Source organism: Ischnura elegans, chromosome 7 (assembly GCF_921293095.1).
Source record: "Ischnura elegans chromosome 7, ioIscEleg1.1, whole genome shotgun sequence".
NCBI classification, from domain to species: domain Eukaryota; kingdom Metazoa; phylum Arthropoda; class Insecta; order Odonata; family Coenagrionidae; genus Ischnura; species Ischnura elegans.
The window spans coordinates 3,462,180-3,489,160 of record NC_060252.1 but is presented as its reverse complement, the minus strand read 5'-3'; the positions used below and the strand labels follow the sequence as shown (position 1 = coordinate 3,489,160).

The 26,981-nt window shown below is 38.6% G+C and overlaps 1 protein-coding gene across 1 annotated transcript in view; it reads right to left on the bottom strand.

The window, feature by feature from the left end:
- The window catches only part of LOC124161873 (N-alpha-acetyltransferase 15, NatA auxiliary subunit), a 215,476-nt gene that overhangs the window by 9,773 nt on the left and 178,722 nt on the right, over window positions 1–26,981 (bottom strand). Inside the window, exons 12-15 of the mRNA XM_046538105.1 lie at window positions 23,852–24,045; window positions 21,416–21,524; window positions 17,527–17,772; window positions 8,589–8,686 (exon numbers count right to left, since the gene is read on the bottom strand). Coding sequence (XP_046394061.1) covers window positions 8,589–8,686; window positions 17,527–17,772; window positions 21,416–21,524; window positions 23,852–24,045 — 647 coding nt within the window. The remainder of the gene's footprint in view (window positions 1–8,588; window positions 8,687–17,526; window positions 17,773–21,415; window positions 21,525–23,851; window positions 24,046–26,981) is intronic.

Here is a 26,981-nt window from a genome sequence, read left to right as displayed (position 1 = left end):
ATAACTCTCGTCGTCAGTTGTCACGTAGTCATTTAAGTTAAATTCTAAACGTGAGAGATAAGGCAGTTCCTTTCGACTCAGGAATGGCTTATAACCATTATATCAAATAAGTGTCCGGTGCTGTTATCGGAAATGGGAAAGTAAATTATTCTGTGAAGGCAAATCAATCGACTAGTTAGTCGAAGTTCCCGGAGGGGAATTCGCGGAGGAATGCCGACAGAGAAGCTATACCCAGTAAATTCAATCTACTAATGCTAAAATTTTATGGGAAAATTCTTTTTTGGTTTGTAAACATTATAGAGAGGGGAGATTTTTCCGGGCTCTTAATCTATTTTTGTTCATTTATCACTGATGGAATTTGCACGGTTATTTCAATTGCTCACTTAACACGTTGCGTACCGGGGTATTTAAATTCCCACGGCCGTATTCATAGTTTCCTTAGTAAGCTACTAACGCCCAAGTAGCGTTCTAAGTAGTAGCATACTAGCAAAATGGTATCCATAGATCGTTAGTAGGGGCTACTAAGCTTAGTATGCTACTATCTTAGTAGCCGGTTCTTAGTCACCCTCCGGCATTGTCTAAGGGAGCTACTAAATATGGCAGACCGTTGTGGATGATCGAACTCCGGTTTTATTTGTATACTGTTATAGAGTTTTTATGCATTTGTGCCAATATGGAATACGAGAATCCATTCTTCAAGTAAGGCAGGCAACGTATGTAGTGTAATTGTTGACAGGAATTGAAAGTTTTTCGTAGCTGCGAGGAAGCTACGACTTGCAGTGAACTTGTGCCTCTAGTGTAAGTGAACACAATTTGTACATTCAATGCGCCCCTAAGTGAATTGATTGCATATAGATGATGAAGTAAAGAGTGAAGCGACAAGTGAAGTGATTTGTGAGTGTATGAGCTTCGACAAAATTATTTCTTTCTTTCATACTGGTTTAACCATTTCGATCAAAGGTATCTACTAGCTGTTGCGAAGGGGATATGTTTCATATTTGAATCAGTTGTTCTTTAGGGATACAGCAAATGCTTATAAATTTTCATTCGTTTGTACGCTTATAATTTGTGTTTGATTATATTACTTATTCTAGTAACTTTATCGTGAGCTTTCGGCAGTGTTTACATTCCGCGTATTTCGTTGCGCTGTTGTTTTTGTTTTGGTTACGGTACGAGTGATAGTGGAGAGTGAGATTGGAAGTTTGTTGATGTTACAATTTCTGGTTTAAAAATTTGTTTCAGCCTATTTATTTCATTGTCTACGTAATGGTAATGTGAAATAACATCAACTGATTCTAAATCATTAGCGATGAGTGGGAAGTGAGATGTGAAGAATTCTTTCGAACGTCAACCAGTGCAAATTCTTTTGGTGTGTGCAGAGTGATTGGAAAACTGATTATCATTGTTTACTAGAGTTACGTTATAGTGTTTTAAATTAAGTGTGAGTCAAGCTTTCCATTGAACCAGTTGATTCAGAATGTACGGATTATAAGTGTCATAAAGACACCTCGTGAAATGTGAAGTGAAATGTTGTGTGCGTTGTAGTGCTATTTGTGATATGATCAGCAATAAATAAGTAAAATAAGTTACGTTAATTATGCTTTGTTTTTTACATTAACCACATCTAGTAAACTATATGCCGTATATTTCCGCACGCTGTCAATATTTGAAATATTTAAATGTAGCGAAGCAGATTGTTGTTTCCTTGACTAACATTTTAGGAGTTGCAAACATATGTTACTAATTGCTCGCACGTAGGTGTTTGTAACGTAATAAATGTGTATCATTCACACATTTATCTCAACGTTATTTTCGTTTCTACTCCGACTTTGAGGTGTATTTCTGCTTTACGAATACAGATATGTATAATACTGACGTTGCTAATTATGTTTTTCCATACTAATCACGCATACACTAATGGAAACAAATATCGGAAGTGCAAACAATACGCAATGTATATGATCAATAAATATGCGGCCGTTTGTAAAGCAATAACTGCATCTCAAAAATACAAATGCTTCGGTATTACTCATAAATCTACCCTTTCCCAAAGGTATTGCATAATTTTTGTGAACAGTAATCAAAAAATTTGTCTGAGATGCGATATCACATCGAATTAACCATTATGAAGTAAAAATTTCAATGCATTTTGCTGAATCAATTTCTCTTGTTTGATAGTGTTACGAATTTTGCGCGCCGCGGAGGAGTCAGATGCCGTGTTGTCAAGCGTAGCCTAGCGGGTTGAACCCAAACCGCTACCGAGTATCAGCTGCCAAGCTGGCTAGTAGCATACTAAGTTAGTAGCTCACGTAATACAATCCATGAATACCTTATCTTAGTAGGCGACTAAAAGGTCTTAGTAGCCGACTAAGTTAGTCGCCCTACTAGTGTGTTTTAGCGGAAATCTATGAATACGACCACTAGAAATTCTTGGTGGAGGTGTTGAGATTGGAAATTATGTGCCTATTAGGGCGTAATGCCTTTGGTTTTAACATTGTAAAAGTCTAATGTTTAGAATATAACTGTACCCAATCAAACGTTATGACGCATCAATTCATTATGAATAACGAACAACAACTGAAAATGTACTAACAAATACGTATTGTTTAGGTTGACGCGCCTAAATGACGAGAATCTTTGTCCTCCGTCCGGAATGTTCGGGGAAAAAATGGCGAGAATTCTCGCCATCCGTACGCAGCGTGTTAAAAGAAGTAATCTAAGCACCGGAAAAATCTTAGCTACAGAATATCCCAGGAACCAGTGGCGTAACTGGCAATATGCTTTGGTGGGGGATGGTAATACCTGGGGGGCAATTACCTTCCCCCCTCCCCAGAGGCAACAGGGATTCCCGGAAAATTTTAAAAATTGACATGACTGTAAATATATTTTAATCATTGTGGGACTTAAAATTTGAATTTAAGCAGTTGCAGTTGCTGTATATCAAAGCTAGACCATTTTTTTAAATATTTTTTTTTAAATTTCTCTGAGGCTTCTATCCCCTCATCCCCCCCCCACCATGCCTATGCCTCTGCCGTGTGCTCCATATTATTTATGGCACGGTATTTAGAGGGTGGAAACTGACAGCTGGGGCAGTGGTGGATACAGAAAAACTCAAGGGGGAGGGGTGCAAAATATATCTTGAGTTGTCTTTACTTTTATCATAATGAAAAATGATCAACTCTCAGGCAGAGTGTAAGAAAATTTTATTGAAAGTGATTATAGACGTGTAAAAGAAGACAGAGATGAGGAGAGACACAGGTGGGACATCCTCTGAGGGTTACATCGCACCGGGGCCGGGAACCAAGCAATAAGAGACTTACTTATACACTAGGGCGGATCGGAAAAATCGATTTTTTTCAAATCCATCTGGCCCAATGAAAATAAGTTGTGGGACCGATCAAAAATAAGGCCTGAAAAATTTGAGACCTCTACGTGAACCCCTGACCCTCGCTCAAATGTTCTTGTATCCGCGACGCTGCGTGGGCGTTGGAATATTTTCTTCGCGGACGCGGACTAAAATTAGGTATTTTGTGGCTAAACGGTGGCAGATACGTCCAAATGCACGAAATTTTCGCCCTGTAAGAGCAGTAACTCGGCAAAATCTATAGGGAATGACCATAAAATATTATATTTTTAGAATTTTGACCCTCCCCCCCTAAATCGCATTTGAGCGAGGGTCAGGGGTTCACCTAGAGGTCTCAAATTTTTCAGGCCTTATTTTTGATCGGTCCCACAACTTTTTTTCATTGGGCCAGATGGATTTGAAAAAAATCGATTTTTCCGATCCACCCTATTATACACCCATGCTCGATAGGGAGGGGTTTGGATGGGACGGAAAGTGGCGCTCCCGACGACGCCTATGTCATAGGGATAGCGTTGTTGGAAGGGAGGGACAGGGTAACACCTCACCACTATAAAAGCAATGAGGGCCCACTAAATAGCAAAACCTGGCATCAGCCATTTATGTACCGACGATTTTGGTGGATTTTCCTATAAATAAGAAAAATCCATCGATCAAATCGTTGGATAAAAGACGTCGTGTAAAAGACAATGCCATCTTATGATATAAAAAAGTAGAGATGTGCGAATAGTGCCCGCGAATACTCGAATACCTCGAATACTAGAAAGTATTCGATATTCAAGGTCTCGAATAATTATGCTAAAGGTACTATCTCGAATACTTTGAATTTCGCGTCAAACACTGTCGCACACACGTCGTTGGTAGTTGACTCGGAAAAATGTAGAGAGCTCTAGTCTTTTAGTGCATGCAGCGCCGTTTTAGACAAGTTGACGAACTACATCAAATTCGCGGGTTAGAGCGGTGAAAAGAGTTCGACTTGGGAACCGAAATTGATTGGGTGAAAAAATCCGAAAATCCCAGGTGTTCCCCATCAGGAGAACCTCAGTGCCGTGGAATAGTAACATAGGCGCATTTCCCACGATCGGCTATCCCCCTCCATTCAGCATTCGCCTCACCCACTCTGACGATTTCCTCTTCTCCGAAATCAAACAAAAGGTCCCAGCTCGCGCAGGGATCGCATTACGAAGACCTTAGCTTCGAAAAAAAATATCAAGTTACCAGAAAATAATAGAATCGCGTTTCACCCTTCCCTCTTTCTCCCCCACTGACCATTTTCCCGCATCCATCCTTTGATAAAAATGAGACGAGGTGTTTACCATGTGTCATTTGTGGCTAATAATGACAAGCACTTAGTTTGAATCTTTCCCAGGAGATGAAACTACCATAGGGAGAAACTCAGTGCCCTGGGATAGTAACATTGGCGCATTTCCCAAGATCTGCTATCCCCCTCGATTCAGCACTCGCCTCACCCACTCTGACGATTTCCTCTTCTCCAAAATCAAACAAAAGGTCCCAGCTCGCACAGGGATCGCATTACGAAGACCTTAGCTTCGAAAAAAAATCTATTTACACGAGAACAATAGAAATGTGTTTCTCGCCCCCCTTTTCTCACCCACTGACCTATTTCAGCTTACCTGCCTCAAAGTTCCCAGTTTCTGGAGGTCAACTGCTGCATGAATCACCTATTATCCCAAAAGGTGTCTAACAATGACTTTCGGCAATTGATATTACACCTTTATAGGAATGAAATATTAGTAATGTGCGCGTAAGTTAAAAAAGAATAAGACCAAACGCGACGCATTTCTGACTTTATTTAAGCATTTTACACGAGGAAATAAATCAAAATACGACGGAGACTTGGCATTCTGGCGAGACTCGATATGAGCAGCAGACCTTCTCGGAAGTTGATGCGGTATTTTTTTCCGAAAACATATACATATCAAGTTACAATTTATGAGTGGTGCTATAAATCTTTATTGTAACAGTCCCAGACGAAGGGATATTTTCTCAGGATATTTGGTTTCTCCCTGATAGCAATTCCAATTCATCTTCTTATCTCGTGAGAACTCCCAAAGATGGACTGAAAATAATTGAAGAAAATCCGGTGGAGAAGAGCTTGTATTTTGCAAAACGCCTCAGATAGTCCACTAGCACTTGACAGTAGGAGTGGGGGTAAAGCGAGCTACCTGTTGAAAATAAGAAGTTGAATGAAGCCAAGTATCTATTATATATATACTAGCCCAAAAGTTGTCTAACAATGACTTTCGGCAATTGATATTACACTTTTATTGGATTGAAATATTAGTAATGTGTGCGTAATTTAAAAAAGAATAAGACCAAACACGACATATTTCTGACTTTATTTAAGCATTTTACGCAAGAAAATAAATGTCAGAAAGGCGAAGAAATGTATCTGTTTGTAAGACGTGTTGGTTTTTTTCTATTTAAAGATAAATATCTGATGATAGAGGCTCAGAAGCCCTAACAATTGCATGTGCATTTTGCCCCAATTAAGCGGCTGCCCCAATTAGGCGAACTCTCTTGTATATGGGCATAAAAACTTTTAAATTGTAAAAAGAAGACTAATGAATGTTTATAATGCAATCTAAGTTTATAAAACTATTAATGTGATTAATAAATGAGCGAATTTTGTTAATTTATTATCATTTTTAAGAATTATAACATTTTGGTTAAAATATTTTTCACAGCCTCGGACGATGCTGAATGAATGTCTTTTACTAAGTCCTATTTAAAAAAAGTCCAATCCTTTTGCGGATAGTACAACAACAAGAGCTTTCAAAATAGGGCAAGAATAGGGCCATTTGTGAAAAATAAGAGTAGATCAATGGAGGAAAATTAAAAAAAATATTATTCTGAAAACAAATAATTTTTTACTTTGTCGCAAGTATAGTCTATGTCGCCGACTCATGGCCCAATAAAGCGGCATGCTGTCCCAATTAAGCGGAGAATACTCTGGGATATTTATCTATTGGGTTCTGTTCTTCAAGATCTGCCCCAATTAAGCGACTGCCCCAAGTAACCGGTGGACCCACTAAACGGAATCTACTGTATTTATAATATGACATCTCTGAGGAAGGACATATAATATAAAACTGGAGCAGTTAAACGAAAACTTTTATAATACCTAAATAACATCATCATCTGAGCCACAGCCGTTGGAAGGGGGATACATTAATTGTAAGTTGATGTTATCGACGGCATATCATTCGTTTAATTTAGTTTAATGATTTTTTCTCTGTGGATCTTTCGCACAGCATATCATTCATTTAAGTATGTAATTAGAACAATTTTAATGTTTTCTAATGTACGCTATGCTTTTATATACAATAACTTCATCCATTTATTCATAGGTACTGGAGAATTCGTCGTTTTAGGACTGCCTGTGCATGTATTATGAGGTGAATTCCAGTCAATGCAACTTTTGCTCACTGATAGGAACATTTTTTGTGACAAAATAGTGTTATTTTCAACGTGATTTCTCGCGTTAAGCTACCGCTATTAATCACAGTGCCAGTGGTTGTAATGCACAAAGTTTGACAAGGTTGAAAAATATCGGCCAAGAGTTATCAGTGTTCCATCGTGATCATTGTAAAAAGTGCTATTACGCTATCGACAAATGTCTAATAGTAATGTAAACATTGTCAGTGGTGTGTTCACCTCCGTTGTTCACCATAGATATGACATTTCACAATCAAGCTATCAACATCAAAACTGTGTATGACGTTTGTTTTTCTATTACATCAACGAATAGTAGTAAGAAAAGTCACCTGTGTCACTTGCGTGGGCTAATTTAAGGCTTTAAATAAGTGAATAAATAGTTGTTTTCATTGTAACGAGCTCTTGTTATTGTAAGTTGTACTTGATGAAAAAGAAGAAGGGTAGTGACTTCCAGTTTTTGATAATTGTATTTGCCTATTTCCCACTATATTTTTATGGTATATGCTAGTATATTGTTCATGGATTCACCTATATAATTGAAATAAGTTGTAGCTTGTGTGTGTGTTGGCAGCGGAACCGATTCGCAATCTCACATGTGGATTGTAAGCAGACTGTTTTGCTATGAATTTGCACCGTAGGACAGATAAGACTACCCTCTCTGCTAATACAGCATTGCCGAATTCAACAGCGCAGCTCGTAAGCTTACGATCATTATCCTCGAGCATTACAATTTTCTTTTACATCTCGATTTGCTGCCAAGGTATAGCAATAATTTGTCATAACAAACATTTACATAAATTTGTTCCTTGGAGCAAATCCGCGAGGTGTGTGAGTTGGTCACTGTCGTAAGCAAGAGCTTCACAAACCTGTGTGAGTGGGTGCATGGGTCCTAGGTGGACATTTGTTCCTTGGAGCAAATCCGAGAGGTGCGTGAGTGAGCTGCGCGTTTGTTTAATCTCTTAGTTTTTTATCTTTTTTTTTCATTTATTACTCCCCTTATTAGCATTGTAACTTCCCACCCCCCTCTGCCCACCAAAGAGTATGGCCCTCGGGAATTAATTTTCTTTCAAATTTTACCGCCAATTTGGGAGCAGAGGTCAGTAATGTATATAATAAACAAAAGGAGGCCTATCGCGCTTCCTTATGGAACACCTGATGTCACTTTAACCACATCAGAGCTAATTCCGTCAAGTACTACTTTTTGTTTACAATCACTCAGAAAGTCGTACATCTAGTTTACAACTGTTTTGTTTAATCCGCATGACTAATTTGTATAAAAGTTTGTTGTGAGGTATCGTGTCAAAAGCTTTCTTAAAATCTAGAAATAATGCATCAACTTGTCTTTTCGATTCACCAGATTTTAAAACATCGTGAAGAAAGAACGCAAGCTGTGTTTCGTATGATATACCTTTTCAGAAGCCGAGCTGACAGCCATGGAGGAAATAATGGCTGTCCAAGAAAGTCACGATCCTTGCCCCATCAAATGCATTCCAACTAGCAACAAAGGTTTTCACTGATTACATAGCTGATTTTCCAACAGGACTATCTACTGACCTTAGGCGATAATTTTCCATTAGGAAAAGACAAAATGAGAAGAAGATAGCAGAATTTAGGGAAATCTGTTGGTAGTTAATGCCTTCAGCAAAAAGAATACAAAAGAGTTTTAGAGAGTTTTTAGACAAAGAAATGTATGCAAAAAAAGAGCAGAATAATAGCAATAGCAGCAGTGGATTGCACTGCATGGCAAGAATGGAGGGAGGAGACACACCTGGAGCGTGATTCCTTCGATGCTCCGATCTAGTGTCAGGGTCAGCTTCAGTGCGCTCTCCTGCCGAGATGGATCCAGGAAGTACATCATCCGAGCACCTAAATCAATCAGAAGAAGGCTGTTTAAACACCCACCTCTCCAAAGCACACATTGCACGCAAACACATACAACCACACAGCACACCCTCAAAAACAGTCGCCATTTCTCCCATGTCATATACATCTCGACAGCTACATGCTTCAAGGTGCTGCCATCTACTCATGTCTCTTGTACTCTTTAAGAGTGAAACTATCACCCATGTTTGTTTATGTTTCCCTCCAATGATTGTTCTCAATTGCATGACTTTTATTTAGACAATCATTTACGTACATGCTTTTCTAGAACAATTAAACCCCAATAATACGAGACTTTGTAGAGCTAATATTAACCCTTGCTATAGAAGAATATCATCTTACTGGGGGTGAAGCTAATAATTGCCATGAAACTTATTTTACATATTTTTAGGAGGAGGGTCGAAGTGAGAAACAGAACATGTATTTCCATCCACGAGGCTTGAGCATTAATTCCAAAGGAAGGGGCAATTCATAACTATGTACTATTTTAACCATTCAGCGCAAAAGTACCACATGTAATAATAGTAATAATTTTATTTGCCAGCAGACACAATACACTGATATGAACAGGGCATGTATACAGTGGAACCTCGTTAAAGCGAGTACGGGCTATAGCGACACCCCCGATATTACGAGAGATAGCCGATGCACCGTCAATTGACCCTATAATAAGAGTGTTAAAAAATTCGTTTTTACGAGGCCCTCTCGCCATAGCGAGGGTTTCACCGCCAGAAATACTTACATCAAGACTCCTTAATCTCTGTAATTGCTAGCAATCTGCCAGAAATGAAGTTAATGGAGTGCTCAGTCTCAAATTTATGTGGTAAACTGTCGTTCGATAAATAAGTAGTTAATTTTGGTGAAAATATTGCGGCATTAGCATTCGCGAATGCTTGATCTTCTTTTGTTCCTCGGGCGGCAGAAAGCTGTCGTCAGCAAAACCGCACGTCCATGAGTTGCATGAATAGAAATCATTTGATGGCAGACACCATGGCCAAAAAACACCTAACACGTCTAAGCGAGAAAATAAAAATAAAGGAGTAATATGAGAGTGTTGAAATTAATTTATCTTCCTATTCGCTCTTCACAATTAAAAAAAACAAAAGCGCTCAAGGAATGCAGACTATGTAGAGTTATAAGGAGCTTTGTTCGGGTGGTTTTGCCCACTCCAATCTGCGGGAACTCCTGAGAAAGGGGCTATGCCTAAGCCTAAAGCGGAGTATTTCAGGGATAGATAGCGAATCGAGAATTTCAAGAGTTCGGAAGGTTGATTATAATAATGCAAAGCACCAAATCTCTCCTCATAATTGCTGGTGATGCCTGCGGTGTAAACCCGAAATCGTGGAAGAAAGGACTCCGATCATAAGTATCTTAAGGAGTATTCCCCGCGTGATATAACATAGACGAAACGGAACTTTTTTACATCCTACTCCCCGACAAAATCCTTGCAGTACGAGGTATTTCTTGCAATGATGCCTATGAAGGTATGTAGTGCGCCTTAGCGATGATGTAGGATGTGCAATGCAATGATACTGAGCGTGAATTGTCCGTTAGGACGTATTTATTCTCCGTTGCGGGTTCACAAGGGTGAACTATTCGCGTCAGTGGTCGGAGTCGTACTGGCGCTCTCTTCCGTCACGTGGGTAGCCGTGCATCCCCTGGTGGCCGCTGGAAGAACTCACAGAACAACTGACTCTCGTTTGTAGTGCCGTGGTAAACTCGGTGTATTATTTCAAATACGTCGCGAGTGTAACACTCAAAAAGGAACTTTTTTTTAACAACGGCAATTTTAATCACATCATTTTTCAAGCTTAGCAAACTTTTTAACGTAGATAATGAAGATATTACATTATCTGATAGAAAAAGTCTTCCAAGGCAGGAACGTTATACAATCTTCCACAGTTTTCGACTGCAGAAACAAATGCAATACGTTATTTCACTTCACTGCCGCTTAATGTACAGACAGGAACAATAAACATACACCAATGGAAACATTTGAAGCATTAAATAAGCGTGATACAGTTTTATTAGTTAATTTTTGAATTTTCAGTGGAAAATACCAAAATAATTGAATGATTACGTAAATGCACTAATTAAGTGCATAGAAAAATGACTTCGTCGGTTGTGCATTGGCATGATTGACAAAACAATGCTTTGCATGATTTTTAGTCAGTGCGGAGCTTATAAATTGTTTGAATTGTAAGTCGTTGTTTGAGTAAGGAAATTTAGTGATGCAAAAAAACCACCTTTCGTCTGGATTTATACTTACGTTTATCGGATAGAAATATATCTGTCGCCGCACCACTCCTGTTCCTGTGTAACTGTTTGCAACACGTATATTGGCTATTATTTGCTCCACCTCCGGTAAAGCGACAATTCGCTATAGCGAGTGTTTATTGATGCACCGTGGGGTGTCGTTTTATCGAGGTTTCACTGTATATATAAGGCACGTCAAAAAAACTATAAGTACAATGAACCCAATCACTCAAACTAACAGAGGTTCATCTCAATTTGTTACAAAACACAGATATTCGTATTTATACTATAGAAACATTGATCAATGAAAAAAAGACTGCTTTTTTTAAACTGAGGCAGTCTCCTTTCATTCATAATAATCAGAAGTAAGTTATTATAGATTTTTGTACACATTGCCCTGGGTCCACTTAGCGTCAAAGATAAGTTACATGGTTGGACATGCACACCATGGCATCTCCTAGTTTTGTGCGAGTGATATTTGTCATTTAATAAAAAGTCAACCATTTGCTTTTTAACATAGAATACACAATAATACAAACATACATCCTACAAAACAAACAAAATGCTCACGCAACCAAACCACACTTTCTGATACACATGAAACATTGACACAATGACAGGTGGCGTAGATGATCAGCAATCCACCTTCCCCCCCACTGTGAAATGTGGGAAAATGCAATATTTACATGCTCATTGGAAAAAAGTGAAGTCCATACTCTGCTCCTTCCTGCCAAAGAATTTCTCAATCGCCCTGGCATTGCATTGTAGAGACTACAGGCGGTTCTCAACTTTCGTACACCCCACTTTCGTACAATTCACACCATCGTTCATTACAAATTGACACCTTTCACTTGACTTTCGTACACTAAATTCGGACTTTCGAACGTTTGTCTGTAATTTTTTGAAATTCCCGCCATATTAACTGTGCATCCGGACATTCCACTGCTTCACATAGCAGTACATGCGGACAATACAAACGTATACGATCACAGTGTTGACATTAGTCAGGGTGATTTTTTGGAGAGAGACACAGCTTGCCAAAGGCTCCTTTATCAAGAGAAGAAGAAAGCTGTAATTCAGCCTTCATCGGAGAGACTTTTCATAAAAGTTTACTAGACACTATCACACAGCCTTCAATGAAATTTATAAATAAAAGTGCTTCTTTCTAATAGTGTTTTTCCATTTGAGTGCTGTTTAATTCGTGTACGACATTCAGGACAGGTGGAAGGGAAGAAGGGCAAGGGACGGCCCCGAATGAATTAAAATAGGACAAAGGGTTATAAATACACCCATGTCTCGTATAGCGCAAGGGATGCGTTCCTTGGGGTCTTTGCGCTATACGAATTTGCGTTATACGAGAGCGTTTTAACATAGGGAAGATAGGGATGCGTTCCTGGTAGCATAGGTCTTTGGTATTGAATTTCCTCTAAAACATCTATATTCCCATAAAAAGCCTTAGAAAACATTATTTCTTTAAATATTTATAGTTTAAAACATCTTTAAAGATAGTATTCACGCATTCAAATACTTTTATTCACGTTAAAAAAAATTCTTACGTGCTTTCGAAATTCCATCCTGTCGTGCGGGTGGGCTAACATCTGCTATCTCAGGGGATCGTAATGCGTTGCCGACAGTTGACGATATTTCAAACCAGTGTAAAAACAACTATCGTGTCACCCAGGCCCTTTTGTTGCTCATTGAAATGACAGGAAAATGCTTCTTTGAATGCCATTTCATAGCCAGCGGAGTTAATGAATGATAAATCATTTTAATTTGAAGTCCTCCGAGTCATTAGCAGCTACGTGAAACAGTCTTTAAATGCCTTGAAACCTGACCCAGGTTTTCCTTCCCTGATAATGAATGAACGAGAATGCATTCTTTTCCAAAAGAATATCGTCTCGTCAACACTAGATCTAGTTGAGGGGGAAAGGAGCCACTTTCAATAACAGCTTGGAGTTCATCAGAAAATGTTGTGGTGGCTGCGCTATCAACACTTGCAGATTCACCTGATATCGCCGCACTGAAAATACCTGCTTGCCGTTTAAATTCTGGAACCAACCGCTTTCACTAAATGTCTCGGAGCGATTACCACTCTCGTCTTTTTGTACTGATTCACCATGAACTTTCCGTATGTGTAGACCGCTTGGTTGAAGTTGGTGCGGCTGAGGTCACTGATATTTTAGCTTCGTCTTTATTCAGAATAAGGCATCGTGAGTTTAAACTTCCACGCAATATCGCTTTGACGCTCTCCATTTTCAAAGCAATTGACCTCTCTCAAGTCCTCTTCTAGGTTTATGGTTTTTATTGATAAATTCTTGATTTTTCTACACGCATTCCTATTTTTTGCCATATTCTCTTGGTTTTTACTCTGTATGGCTCTATCTAAATCACCTTCTTCTGCTGAACTGTATTCCTGAGACGCAGAAGGCCTATGACTGCGGGGAGGGAACGAAGCCATTGTGTTTGAGACTCAATAGCGGACCCTTTTATGTGTTGATGCTATTCATGCGCAACTCGGCCACCGCTCCATTTCTCCCCCGTGAATACCGATGACCTTGAAGGCTTTAGCGTAGACCCTCTACCTGGAAGTCAATCGCCCGGTAACCTACGACGGCAAAAATACGTCTCAAACCGTATTGCTGAAAAAAAAACTCATTTCCACTAGCCCCACGCTTAATTAACGATCTAAATTATTTATTATCATTCTGTTAAGGAGACGAGATAAATCTTCGGTAGGCCGGCTATCTGGACCCAATGACGAGTAATACTTTTGGCAATTGCACATCAATGAATTTCGATTAATATATAAACAAAAAAGAATATTTGAGGCAAGAAATAATATTAATATGCGTAAATTGATAGAAATTACGTGTGTACTTAGCGCAATTTCACGTTTTATCATGAGAGCATTTAAAATTTTTGATTAGGCTACACTGCGTTGCAATGTTTCCCCGAGGAACGAAATAGCGCTATATCGAAATTGCGCTATACGAGACATGGGTGTAGAGGCAAAGATTATCGGTGAATAAAAACTGTGAATTTCGTCATAAAAATCTGTCAATTTCGGTTTAAAATTTCGTCATAAAACTGCAATTTCGTCATAAAAAAATAGTTTCGTCATAAAAATTCACTCGTCACAAATATTGTTTTTTATCCCAAGAACAATAATCACCAATAAAAATGCTTATTGGCATCTTAAATATATTTTTAATGGTAAAAACCATGACAAAGAAGGGTCAAAGCAAATGCTAAAGGAATAAGTTAAGCATTTGTTACATACACATCATAAACACTTTTTGCTATGTATGTATGTATTTCAACCGCATACCGCTTGACAAATGCGGGATTTATATATATGGGGAATATTTTTGATTGGTCTAAATTTCATTGTCTCATTGGCCTGCATGATGTAAAAAACTTATAGTTTTTACTTAACAAATTGATAACAAAAGTCTTGAAGGTCTTACACAAAAAATATAATATCAACACATGCAATTACATATGTGTTTGTCAATTATCTATATTTTTTTAATATGCCCTCTGAGATTATTCACACTGGAATTTAAAATTGGCTGAATCCTTATTTTACTAGAATTGAGATCCATTGGTCAAACTTGACTTTAATTATACATTTTTGGAAGTTTAGTGGTTCTTTTATTTATATTTCCATGCATGGAAAATCCTCTTCCTGCATCTACATTTGCCACAGGTATTCACAGGGTTTTCACAAAATTTTCTACAAAATGGGGAAAAATCATTTTAAAGGGCAAGAATTAGTGTAAGTACTGAAAATTCTTTTCCTTCTTCCTGAACTGATCTAACAGAATCCTTCAAAGCAGAATAGCCAAAAAGTTCTTGAGTTTCTGTTAATGATTATATGAGGACATAAGCAACAATTGTGTCTAAGTCCTTCACATCAGTTGTCAATATACACCTTGAGTTAAATAATCTTCCCATGGCTGTAATAATGCTCCTCCCTGGGTCACTATACAAGGAATGACAACTTGATATTAGTCTTTATCCTATTTGCTTCAGGACCTCACACATGGAAAGTTTCACAGATTTTTTGAGACTATTAAGCGAAGATTCATTTTCTTTTCCAAACTGTGCATTGCTGACTAGGGTAAAGGAATTCTATAAATTAAGGTTGATTCGGTTCTTAAATTTTTTCGGCTCTCGGTACCGTTCTGGTTCTCCCCCAACAGTTCTCGATACTCGGTTCCAAGGATGAACTCTATTTAAATTTGCCATTAATTCAGGTAATTAAACAACCACAAGAAGTGAATGAAAATAATTTCACGAAAAATGTTAATTAACAAGAAAGGTCTGTTAAAAAAACTCAAGATCGCCTCCATAATTTTATTTACCAAGTAAAAAAGTTAAATAACACATTGTTAAGAATGCATGATCGACCAATATGTCTCATTACATCAGGCAGCCACTGGTTCTTTCTCCAGGTTTTTTTTTGTAACTTCTAAGTGAGATTAAAATACATTCTGTGATGTAACTAGCTTAAATTGTTACTTAAATTGACAACTGATTTGCATGCTTCACTCTCGCAGTTCTTATAACCTCAACAATAAACTGCTCAACACCCGGTACAGCGACAACATTCATAAACTAAGCGGCCATGAATTAACGTAAAATTGTAATGCGGGGTTGCATTCTTCAGGATAACCACACTTCTCGACGGCTTGCATAGGTTTACTTACGAATAGGCTCTCGAAACGCATCTTGATCGTATATCGCAGAATTGCTGTATATACACATGAATCAATCTTAACACCACTCTCAGACGAAACGATTTCCCGCTGGTGCCGTTCACGGCACAGCACACGGCGCTGCAGAAAGTCGTTTCGTCTGAAAGCCGCCCGAATTTCACGTGAACGGCGGCCGGTGAAAAGTCGTTTCGTCTGAAAGCGGCCTCAATGTAGCATAGCCTTTATGTCACGCCGTAGACGGAGCATCTCCGGGCCGGATTGAAATGGGCGCCTTGCCGACAACGCAACGGTGTGATTCGACTCGTTTGAAGACATCCATAGATCTATAGTATGTTGAAAGAACGTCACCGTGCCGTGGCCGGCTGCAGGCGAAAAGTCAGCTTGTTTGAAAGCGGCCTACGTGGCAGCGACTACAGAATGTTACAATTTTGGCGAGAGCGATAAATTGATGACCCCTTAAATGCGCGTGCTAGGGAGCAACTCTCAAAAGAAGAAAGACATTGACGCCATGCAATCGGAAAGTAATATATGCGTTTTCAAAACTCTTTTTTTACTTTTTGGCCTTGAATACGCTGCGAACCATTTCGGATTTGGGCGCCAAATTCAAATCCTCGCAACAGTTCCGAGCCGGTTCCAAAGCACCGACTTTATGCGCTCGGTTCTTGACACCGGTTTTTTAAGAAAACTTAAAGTAACGGGGTATTTTTTACCGGCAACGGTGGAAAATATCGCGCCAAATTCGCAGAAAAAGTGCTTAAACGCGAAATTTCGTGGAACCAAGTGAATTTCGTGCAACCTTGAAAATTTCACGTTATATTTCGCGTTTCGCGAAAATTCGGTGCCCCTAGTTATAAAGGATGTGAAAGAGAAGAAATACGTCGCTATGGAAAGGTTAGTGTATAGGAGAGAAAGATGGAGAGCAGCGTCAAACAAACAATGAAAGGATTGTTTAGTTATGATGATGATTATGGTTTTCAACGAGTAACAGTTATAATTTGAGATTACACCTAAATTTGATTAGCGCAAAGACCCCAAGGAACACATTCCCTGCACTAAGCCAAGCATGGGTGAATATATTGCCATTTTGTGGTTGTGAGAACAACTGATACTTAGTGAATGACACTGATCAGATGAAACCAAGCACACCACCAATATTCCTCAGCCATTTCTAGAGCATTCACAATGTCCTCTGTCCCATACTCCTTCATAGGCATACGAGAATAAATCCAGTACATGCGGAATGTAATACATCAGGTAGACTGGGAGAGCTATGAAGTGCCACATACAAGAGCATAGAAGAGCGGTGAAAATTAAACAATTCTATCTACCAGCTGTGGCTGAGCATACTCTGAGTGAACCTGGACACGACATCAACTGGGAAGAGACAAAATTTACCGCCAGAGAATCCCGATATTTTCCCAAGATTATTCGAGAGGCGACTGAAATATCTTAACATCCTTACAATTTCAATCGAGAGGATAGCTACCAAATCCACAGCTCATGTAAGACTCTTCGCCCCATACCCCCAGTGACAAAACATACCGCCGGGCTGCCTATATAACAGTGGCCAAGCCATGGCATCAAGCACTTTAACCTGAAGATGCCTGCTGGAATGCTGGAGAAACTATTGTCTCCATTATGACAAAGATGCTGTGAAACCCGGAAAAATGCAGGCTTAATTGCAATTGCTTTGATCAACTTTGTAATTTATGTGCTGTTCAAAAAAGGTACATGCATCACTTGAGAATGATGCCATAAAATCAAAACTAGTTGCAAAACCCAAAACAACAGCACAAACTAGGCAGTGACCATCACTTAACAAAGAATTCCTGAGCACAATCCACGTACCTTCAAATAACGCGGGCAGCGAGTTTGAGTGCTTCAGCAGGAAGTCAGCATTGATCTGGGGTGCACTTCGGCCCTTGAGGATGTCCACCATTTGCATGTCAATCACTTGTGAGACAGGCGGCAGCATCCCACCCCGCCATTTGTCCACGTAGCAGCAGAAGCGAATGACGCACGAGTGCAGCCTTGCATTCTCCGGCTCCAGCCCGTATGCCTTCTTGATTGACTGCATCATCAGAAGCGGTCTCTCTGCCAATGCCAACATAAAACAAACATCTCTCACCATTAAACTATCTAACTATGTGCGCAAGCATAAAAAGAGGGCAACAACAGCCATATTGGCTCCCAACACATTTTCAAGAGCTGTGTTTTTAAGTATTCAACTCTGATCACTCCTTAATTACACCCAAAGCTCGTGTGTGGAGAGATGAGGGCAAAGACGGGAATTTCCTTTGAACTAAGGAATTGCCTTTAACATTGTATGCCATGAGCTACTTCTCAGGAACTCAGACAGTGTAGGTTAAAGAGGTTTAGTGTATATGTAGTTGGTTAAAATGTCCAACTGTTGGATGGCAGTAGAAATACACAAGGAAGGGAAAAGGTATTGTATTTTTCCACCCCACCTCGTCCTTTTAAGACTTGATCTTTGAAGAGAAAAACTTAAGTTCAAAGCAAGCCTTAAAGCATTAGATGTTCAAAATGTTACGATTTGATTTCATAGTACATGATTGAGAACGAATAGAGAACCATTGAGTTGTACAGCAGCTGATCCATTAATCAATTACATCTTACTCAGGAAATAGAGCATTCTCTCCACATAAGTAAGGATGAAATAAATTATTATCATTATAAGCTCTCCCCAGACTAAACCATAGTTTGAGGGCCACCTCAAGAATTATTTCGGGAGGTGTGCAATGAGGTGCACAGGGATGCAGTGCACTTATCTTAAGATTGCTATACTACGACATGACAATCACAGTTAGTACCCCAAATCCAGTACTGTCATAAATTGGGCATTAACGGATTTTTCAGGATTTTGGGTGCTGAGGTATTTTTGGGTCTCAGTATAATTAGGGGAATCTGATGTTTTTTCTATGAGGGAATGTGATAATACACAACAAATTTTAAATAAAATAAAGTTAATAAACATATAATTTATGAAAAATAAGAAAGTATTTGTTTCTAAATTTACAAACATTCATTTTCAACCATTAGGTAGCATTGAAAAATAGCAGAGTTAAAAGAACTCGCATAACGTGTATTATTAGAGTATCAAACATTACACATTATCCCCATTAATTTCCGTGAGAAAAAATTCCCTTGGACCAGGAATGGACTTTTGGCTTTCCCGGTCACTGCACAGACTTCTAGGCCATCCAGGTTCTTCAATTCTCATGGCAATTATACCGAGATTCAACAGTGATAGGAGTTATGCACTTGCGGTCCATCAAGGATGGCAACGTGAGGGAATATGGACTTCAAAGAGGGCCCTACTTAAAGGTTATCAATCAACAAATAAACTAAATAAAACATTCCATACATTAAAAATTTCTTGCGAAACATATACGCCTTGTTTGCAATACTTCAATGAGCTGTCTTCTTTGCCAATGCTATAAACGCTCACTGCAGTGCGGGAGCATCCATCCGTAAGAACATCCATAGATACCATATTGGGTGCGACTGATGGGGGAAGATTCTTGCCGGAGGAAAAACGGTTTCTTATCAAGGGCCATAACTAAGTACATAACTCTCCCCATGTATACTGCTCTATCTTTTGAAGGCCATCTCTGCGACGTGAGGTATCAACACATATGCATTTGTCTTCAATTATTTAGTAGAAATCTTTGTTGCAGAGTTCTTTCTAATAATCCTATGATCATTTTTTTACAATAAGTAATAAAGGATGTATTTAAGAAGTCAGCGCACCAAGCCTGTGGCCCGAGTGAGTGTCAAGGCCAAGTATCCCACAAAACACACCTTGGAAATATATATGTATTAGGCTGGATTAAGGCTGTTCCCACATTTGAGGAGCTCTACTGTAACATCTGTAATCCTGTTCTTTATTTAAGCTGCAAATTGTAATTATATGTATGTACAGTGAACTGACGAGGTCAATTGTAAACCATTTACTTAACGACCAATAAATCTATTATTATTATTATCTAACTGCTATGTTTAAAAGTGATCTTAATTGCTGAACATACCGAAAATGATACAGCATGTAGATGCTGAAAATTTAAAACAATTTACACAAAAATCATGCATGAGAATGGACAACATGATGATAAACAATAAATCTTCTCCTTATATCAATTGTTGGGATAAAATTTTCTTTAAAATTGACTTGTGAGGTTAATTCTAATTCCTTTTCCGGTGCTTTAATTCAGCTGCTATTCTCAAATTTTTATAGGTTGGTGAAGATGTCGTTCTTTCTATAAAAAAACAATGAAGTCCACAAATCAAATATTTCGCCCGCAACAAGATAAAGACGATGACCGCTTCGCCTCTTCTCACCGTTTTTCACATGTACTTCTCCACTCTTTCAACCGTAGAGGATAAAAGTTCACATTTAAATAATTAATGGTTTATTGTTATAGTCGAATAAACAATGAGTAAAATAATATATTACACGGCTTTATGGAGCTTCGGCAAATGCTTTAAGTTCAGCGTTCTACCATTTATTCACTGATAGTAGTCGTATATTTCATGACGCACAGTCAAAATAAGTTAACCCAAAGCATATTTTGACGAAAATTGCATATTACAGAGTAAAACAATGATATTCAAGAAGTGTGTTAATGATAGTCTACATAGTAAGCTACAGCATTTTTATTTTATTAATATCGCGTGAAATCGAAATACCTACTGTGATAATGAAATAAGCAAGAGATGTTACTACGTCTATCATATTGTATAACAACTTATGAAACAAATATCGACTACCATAGGGTGATAACCATTCAGATCATCGTTAACATTAATTATTATTCAAAAATGTTTAACTTGACGTAATTAAATAGAACACATATTGTACTTCTGCACATCAAAAGTATTTTTTGCATACCACCATTTGTGTACAGAATGTATTGGCATGAGCTAATACCTCAAATAGCATTGATTATGGGTTAAAATCGCAACACAGAAATAGCGACAGGGAATATTTGATGCATCACACAGCCGTATAAGCGAGCCCATGTTGACTGCCTGCTAAGAAGCAGAGTATTGGCATCAGAGTACTGATCCTGAGTGGAGTTCTCGCAAGAAATGCTCCGCTCCGGAGTGGAGCACCTAGGTCCCATTGTTGTAGCTCCAAGAATTGAACTGCTCCACAGTGAGTGGGCTGATGATCTGGTGGACCCTACCAAAATTCCTTTTCTGGAAAATAGTGCCCTGAAGATTCAGCTGGTGGGGGACAGGCCACAAGATTATTTTGCCCTTCTATTTATGGATAGGTTTTTTTTCAGCCCGTTATTGCAGAAACAAATGTTTTTGTGGAGGAAATCTTTCTTAGAGGTGCCTCCTTGTACAACGGACTGGAAAACCCTATCAGGGGAGGAGTTCAAAGTTTTCCTGGGACTTGCCTTCCACATGGGATTATTTCTCTACACCAGCTAGTCGACTACCGGAGTACTGATACGAAATTTCGGCTTCACTATTTCTCACAAAACATATTCCGGGACCGGTTCATGATGGTGAGACAAATTCTGCATTTTGCAAGAAATTTAGAGGATGGAACACCTGAGGACCCTATTACATATCTCATCTTTTAGCACTTCCACCACATTACGGAAACACCCTCAGCAGAAATACCTTATACTGCATCACTTCCAACAATATTTCAGGTAGTAAAAAATGCATTTCACACATCATAAAAATATCATACACATCTTACCTTTCCGATAGTAGATTTCAAAAGCCATAAGATGAGTTTCAATATTTCCTGCACCAAGTGCCTGCAGTGGCTTTAGGAATTTGATAGCCTGCTCCAAAGGATACTCAGTCTGAAAACAAAAAAGATACACATTACGTGCTTTCATATTGCTCCAAAAGCCCGTCAAAATCAAACAAATTCAGGGGAAATGGTGAACTGAACTTCAGTTAACCCTTGGACAACATTCGGGAATGCTATACACTTTTCTTCGAACCATCAACATTGGGGAACAATACAATGCAGCCAATGACCTACAGTACAACGATACAGCCGACAATTAAGAAATAAAGCAGCAAGATAACTAGCAAAAGGGTGAAAAAACAACGACTGCATAGCAAGCCAATGTAGAGGAGTCAGATGCAGAGCTTAAACAGGTGACAACAGGTATATCTACCTTAGAGTTCATTCCTATAAACCACAAAAGATATGATCACAGAAGCTCTTAGTACATCAATAACATTTGACAATTCTTTCGCTTTTAAAGTGAACTGAGCTATTGAGAGTTTGATGATGAACTCTAGAGCACGAAGTCTGCAATTTCGAAGGGTGAGTGAATTGGACAATAACAAATTTGTACATTTGCACCAAAAACTAAAACACTGATAAACATAATACATAACATGAAAATTTGTGTGAGCATTAACTAAGTCTGAAGCAGCAACATGTACATGAAGGAAATACAGGTACAATCCAGAAATCTAAAAAATGGAATGAACAAAACAACAGAAGGATTTCCTGAGTCTTTCAAAAATTCCATTTTTTTAAAGATGCATCGCCGAAAATGTGGCTATGTATCTAAGTGGTTTAATAGTCGTCTCAGTCAGAACTTAGCTGTCTTCACGCCAATACCGAGAGAGCTAGTCGACTAATTCGCAGATTTCTTCAGCAAAACACTTCCATTACGTGGGGCTTAGGATACCCAAATATGGTGATTTTGCACAACAGAATTCACAGCATCAACATATGAGGTTCATTCCTTCTACTTTCTCCACTTAATTAAGAGAGGAATAGAAATAGGTTGAAGTTTACATAGAGTGCGATACACGCCCAAAATTACTTGAAATCCATGTGAGGATATTTGCAGTTTTGTGAAGAATGTGCAGCACTCTTTTCCAATTCGAAGTTCGTATACCTTTGAAATTCCATGAGTGAAAGAGGCAGTTGCTTCAAGCATGACAGCTTTGCTCTAGTTTTCATATCAGATATGTCAGTCCCTTCTACACACTACAAGATTAGTTGAGACTACTATTATTAAATCCAAGAGTCAATTTCACAATCAGTTGTTATTTACAGTAGTGTATTCAAAGTGGGAATACCTCCAAACGGAGTATTTCATAATTACCAATACGTTTATGACAGTAGTCTCGAAAATGATTAGGAAGTTGTAAGAGGATCACGTTGAAAAATATGGAGGGGCAAAATGTTGTCAAGACTGTAAAACTGTAGTGCCTTCCATTTCCTTCCGTTTACCGGTGCTCTCAACTAGATTTCAGCCACGACTTGTTTGCCTTCGCTATTTGCGGATGAAGAACTTTTTCAAATGTTTCAAGTCTTTTTTAATCATAAATTCAACGCGTTTGATTGCGTTTCTCTCGATACTTAACCCTTTAAGTACTCATTAATGCATCATTTCCGCAGATGCTGCGGCACGCACAGGAAAAAAAAGCCCGTGTTGCAGTGTTGCCTACATTAAGGTAATTGAGCTTTTTCACAGGAAATATTGTTAATTCATAATACCTCTGGTTTCAAGCATTCTGGATAATCAATCTTATTCCGTATCTCAACCTGCTGTTTCCACAAGGCTGCAAATGCGATGAAACCACACAGCAACCAGAAAAATGGGCTGAAATTCTGTTTCTAAGTTCATAATGAAATAAGAATGCAAACCAAAAGTGTTAACATACCATCAGTAAACGCAGCAATGAAGTAGCTTTCACATGGTGATGCACTTTGGTTTGAAATGGAACGAGTGTTGTTTGACGTATCGGTCTTTAGCTCATCTCAGCTCGAAGACTTTAGCAACAGATATTAGTTTCTGTAAGCCCAAATCCACAATATATTGTGCATCCACGCTGAATTATTTTGACAACATATTCACCTGATCACATCCCTCAAGGCTACTGAGTCTACTGGGTGCCAAAGCATCCTGGCACAACCTACATTTGGTCCGATTATGCTCCTTACCAACCACTTTCTTGTCTGGATTTTAAACATTTTCTTTGAAACACATATCTAACTTATTCACTTAGATAAAATGTGAGGCAAGTTTGGACCTCAAGAGTCCAAAATTGACATTTCATGCATTTAATTAATGAATTCTGTGAATACTCCTGCTTTTGCAGCCACTAACAACCATGCTGGCGGTACATTAGCAGAGAGGAAGCGCTCATCACTCACCTTGGCCAGCTTTTCAGGGACCAGCTCATCCTGAGGAGGGGCATCCGGCTCGGCATCGCCTTGCTGCCTCGACTTGTGATGCTGCTCCCGCTTCTCAGCCGCTTGAGCCGCCTGCGCACGTTCCAACTCAGCCTTGCGCTTCGCCTTACGTTGCTTGTTCCTCAGCTTTTTTAACTCTGATGGCGCAAGGTTTTCTGAAATGACCAGAAATTACATCCAAGATTATTAATTTGCCGTAGTTCCAGCAACCAGGATTTTAACAAAAACATGGGTTGAAACCACTCAAAAGTCACACTTCTTAAAAAAATTTACAAATTTCAGCTCAGTTACCTGAGGAAAATGAGACATTTCATACTGAAACACAATACATCCAAAAATCTTCACAACAGTGAGCAGATCTTACATGTGTCACATGGACATCAATGAGTCAACAATATCCAGTAAAAGTGTTCTAACTTCCATCATATTATCCAGCTAAACAGAAGCATTGCATTTTTAGGACAGTCATAATGTGGCAAATACACAAAATTGGCTTGGTCACACAAAGATGTGTATTTTGGCTGTTTCTCACACTTAATTTTAATTTTACCCCAGAAAGATCCCAATAAGTAAAATTATATTGGGCTGTTTTGTTAATGTTACAAAAAATCATCATACATACGTTCAACACAGTAAAACATTGCTTTTTGGCCCCTATATACATATTCCCCTTTATTTCTATTATCTTCACCCCGAAGGAAGGTTTCCCTTTCCCCACATGGTGATTGGGAAGCAATCTGAAATGGTCTGCCATTTATGACAGGCCATGGAACAGACCATGACAGAGATCGCCATATTCAGGACAAATTACAACAAAAAAAAAACACTGCTTAAGAAGCACCAAACAGGTACTGACGGTTCGTACAACTTGATTGCAAACACATCACATAGACTGCTATGGTACCTTTTTAACACTTTTAATCAAGCAAAATCTTGTGTAATTGTGCCCTTTACTCTTATGCCTTAAGTTACTTGGCATAATGTGGTAAAAACTATCCTGTAACCAAAAAATTTGGCTAAACATCCACAAATTGAAATATTAATATTTTTGAGCCAAATTAGTCAACCTAGCTAATAATTATGTTTTCTGTGAGCTGCATGTCATAAAATTCATGATCGTTGATCAAAAGCACATCAGCTCCATCAGTGCCCACACTGAATGAGTAGCGACTACACTCCATCTGCGGAATGCGCCCCACATCAAAGCTGTGGCCACACTGATCAGACAAAGCAGGAGACACAAAGGAAAAGAGTGATGCGGCACAAACAAAGTCGCGTTGAGACATTAGTCATTCAATTATCGCCCATAGTTCCTCCCGATGTCAGCATCTAGGGGCATACAATACCAATACACTCGTCTACGGCATCAATCTAGCATCTATCAAAATAAATACGGCAACACTGCCCCTCTCCAATTTGGAGCGATTTGCAGTATTGAGGTTTCTGGATATAGAGTGCAGCATTTGGCTCCACTGCAAGTTCAGTGCAGTTTCTGGATATGGCCGTCACACTTGTAAAATGTTATTTTCGGATAAGCTAGTTGCACAGTGGAACCGTGGTGATTGACAATAATTTTTCCTTGGGAGAAGATATTCGAGGCGTATTTTCACAAAGCGTTTCCATAATATCTTGCATGATGTTGGGCACAATATGGTGGAAGTTCTTAATATTAGAAAAATTAGACATTGCAATATTTCTACTGAGTTTTATTATGACACAATGCGTTTTGTTGTCACAAAAAACATTATCAAGTGTTCACTTAGTTAGCATTAACACTTATAGGATTATCAATGTTTTGGTCATCAAAGTGGGCGTGGCTATCCTACCCAAGCACCCCCATTCCTGCCACACTGCATTCAACACTCGGAACGAGTGGTGCCCCATCACACCAGCACATATACATATTCACAACCTCCTTAGGATAAGTGCCGTTTCTGGAGGCGGCCGTTACACACCGCACAAAATGAAATTTTTTTCATTTTATGCGGTGTATAAGGGTGTTCATCAGTTTATAGTTTATCAGAAAACTATAAAATGATGAACTGTAATGTAATTGTGTTACATTTCATGTAGATGACGATAATATATTCATTTGAATTGTTAAAAAGTTTAATCAATATCTGCATTTAATAGTTATAGGGCACAAATTGTATTGACAAAAAAATGTAGGTATAGTGCGCTCCAAATTCAGTTGACAGTATGGATTCTTATGGAGATTCATTTCTCATGTTAATCACCATAAGGCCAGGAGCATTGTCATTTGCAGCATAAAAATTAATATTACGCTATGCACTGTTTCACACTGTACTCTAATGTAAAAAGAGACGCTGCATTCATTGGCATCAATAGTTTTTACAAAAAAATTATAGCAAAGGCTATAAAAACATTTCCTTAAATTTACGTTACAAACGTGTATTTTTTTACTTTATCTTCTTCTCGCAATTGTCGTACAACCATCAACTATATTGACTGGAATCCTCTACACAAAATTCTTCATACTATTTCCTCTTTGAAGATTTTCCTCAATTTTACAATAATTGAGAAAAAATGTTGTTATACCAATGAGACACCCTTTAGAACAAGAAAATTTGGATTTTTGTAAAGTAAAAAGTAGTCGCCTACTAACTTATGTTTCTTACATCGTAGGTCCCTTTATGCTGCATACAGACTGTCCAAAGGGTCGTGTGTCATTTTTGACCTGTAATTTTAGTAACTTTCCATTGAGCAATGTTCATGAAAATTGGCACACTTATGGGGAAAGGTCCTAAGTTTTGTTGAGTGTAAGAAAATTTTACAATTTTGACCTTTTGACCTCACAATTTGGGTCCAAACCAAAAATTTGAATTTGCCTTATGGGGTTTCCATGTTAAAAAAATCGAGAAAGAAAAATGTCTGAATTTCATTGACCAAGATGTCATTCTTAGGGTTTCGGACCCGAGAAACCCGAAAATAACACTTTTATTTACGGAAATTCAACCGTTGACCCAGTAAGATCACCGTCAAGGTCATAAGGGTGACAAAAAGAATAGCATACCGACAAAGGTGTGGATCTATGGGTTTGATAGGGTGCCCAAGTCATTGGTATGGTCCA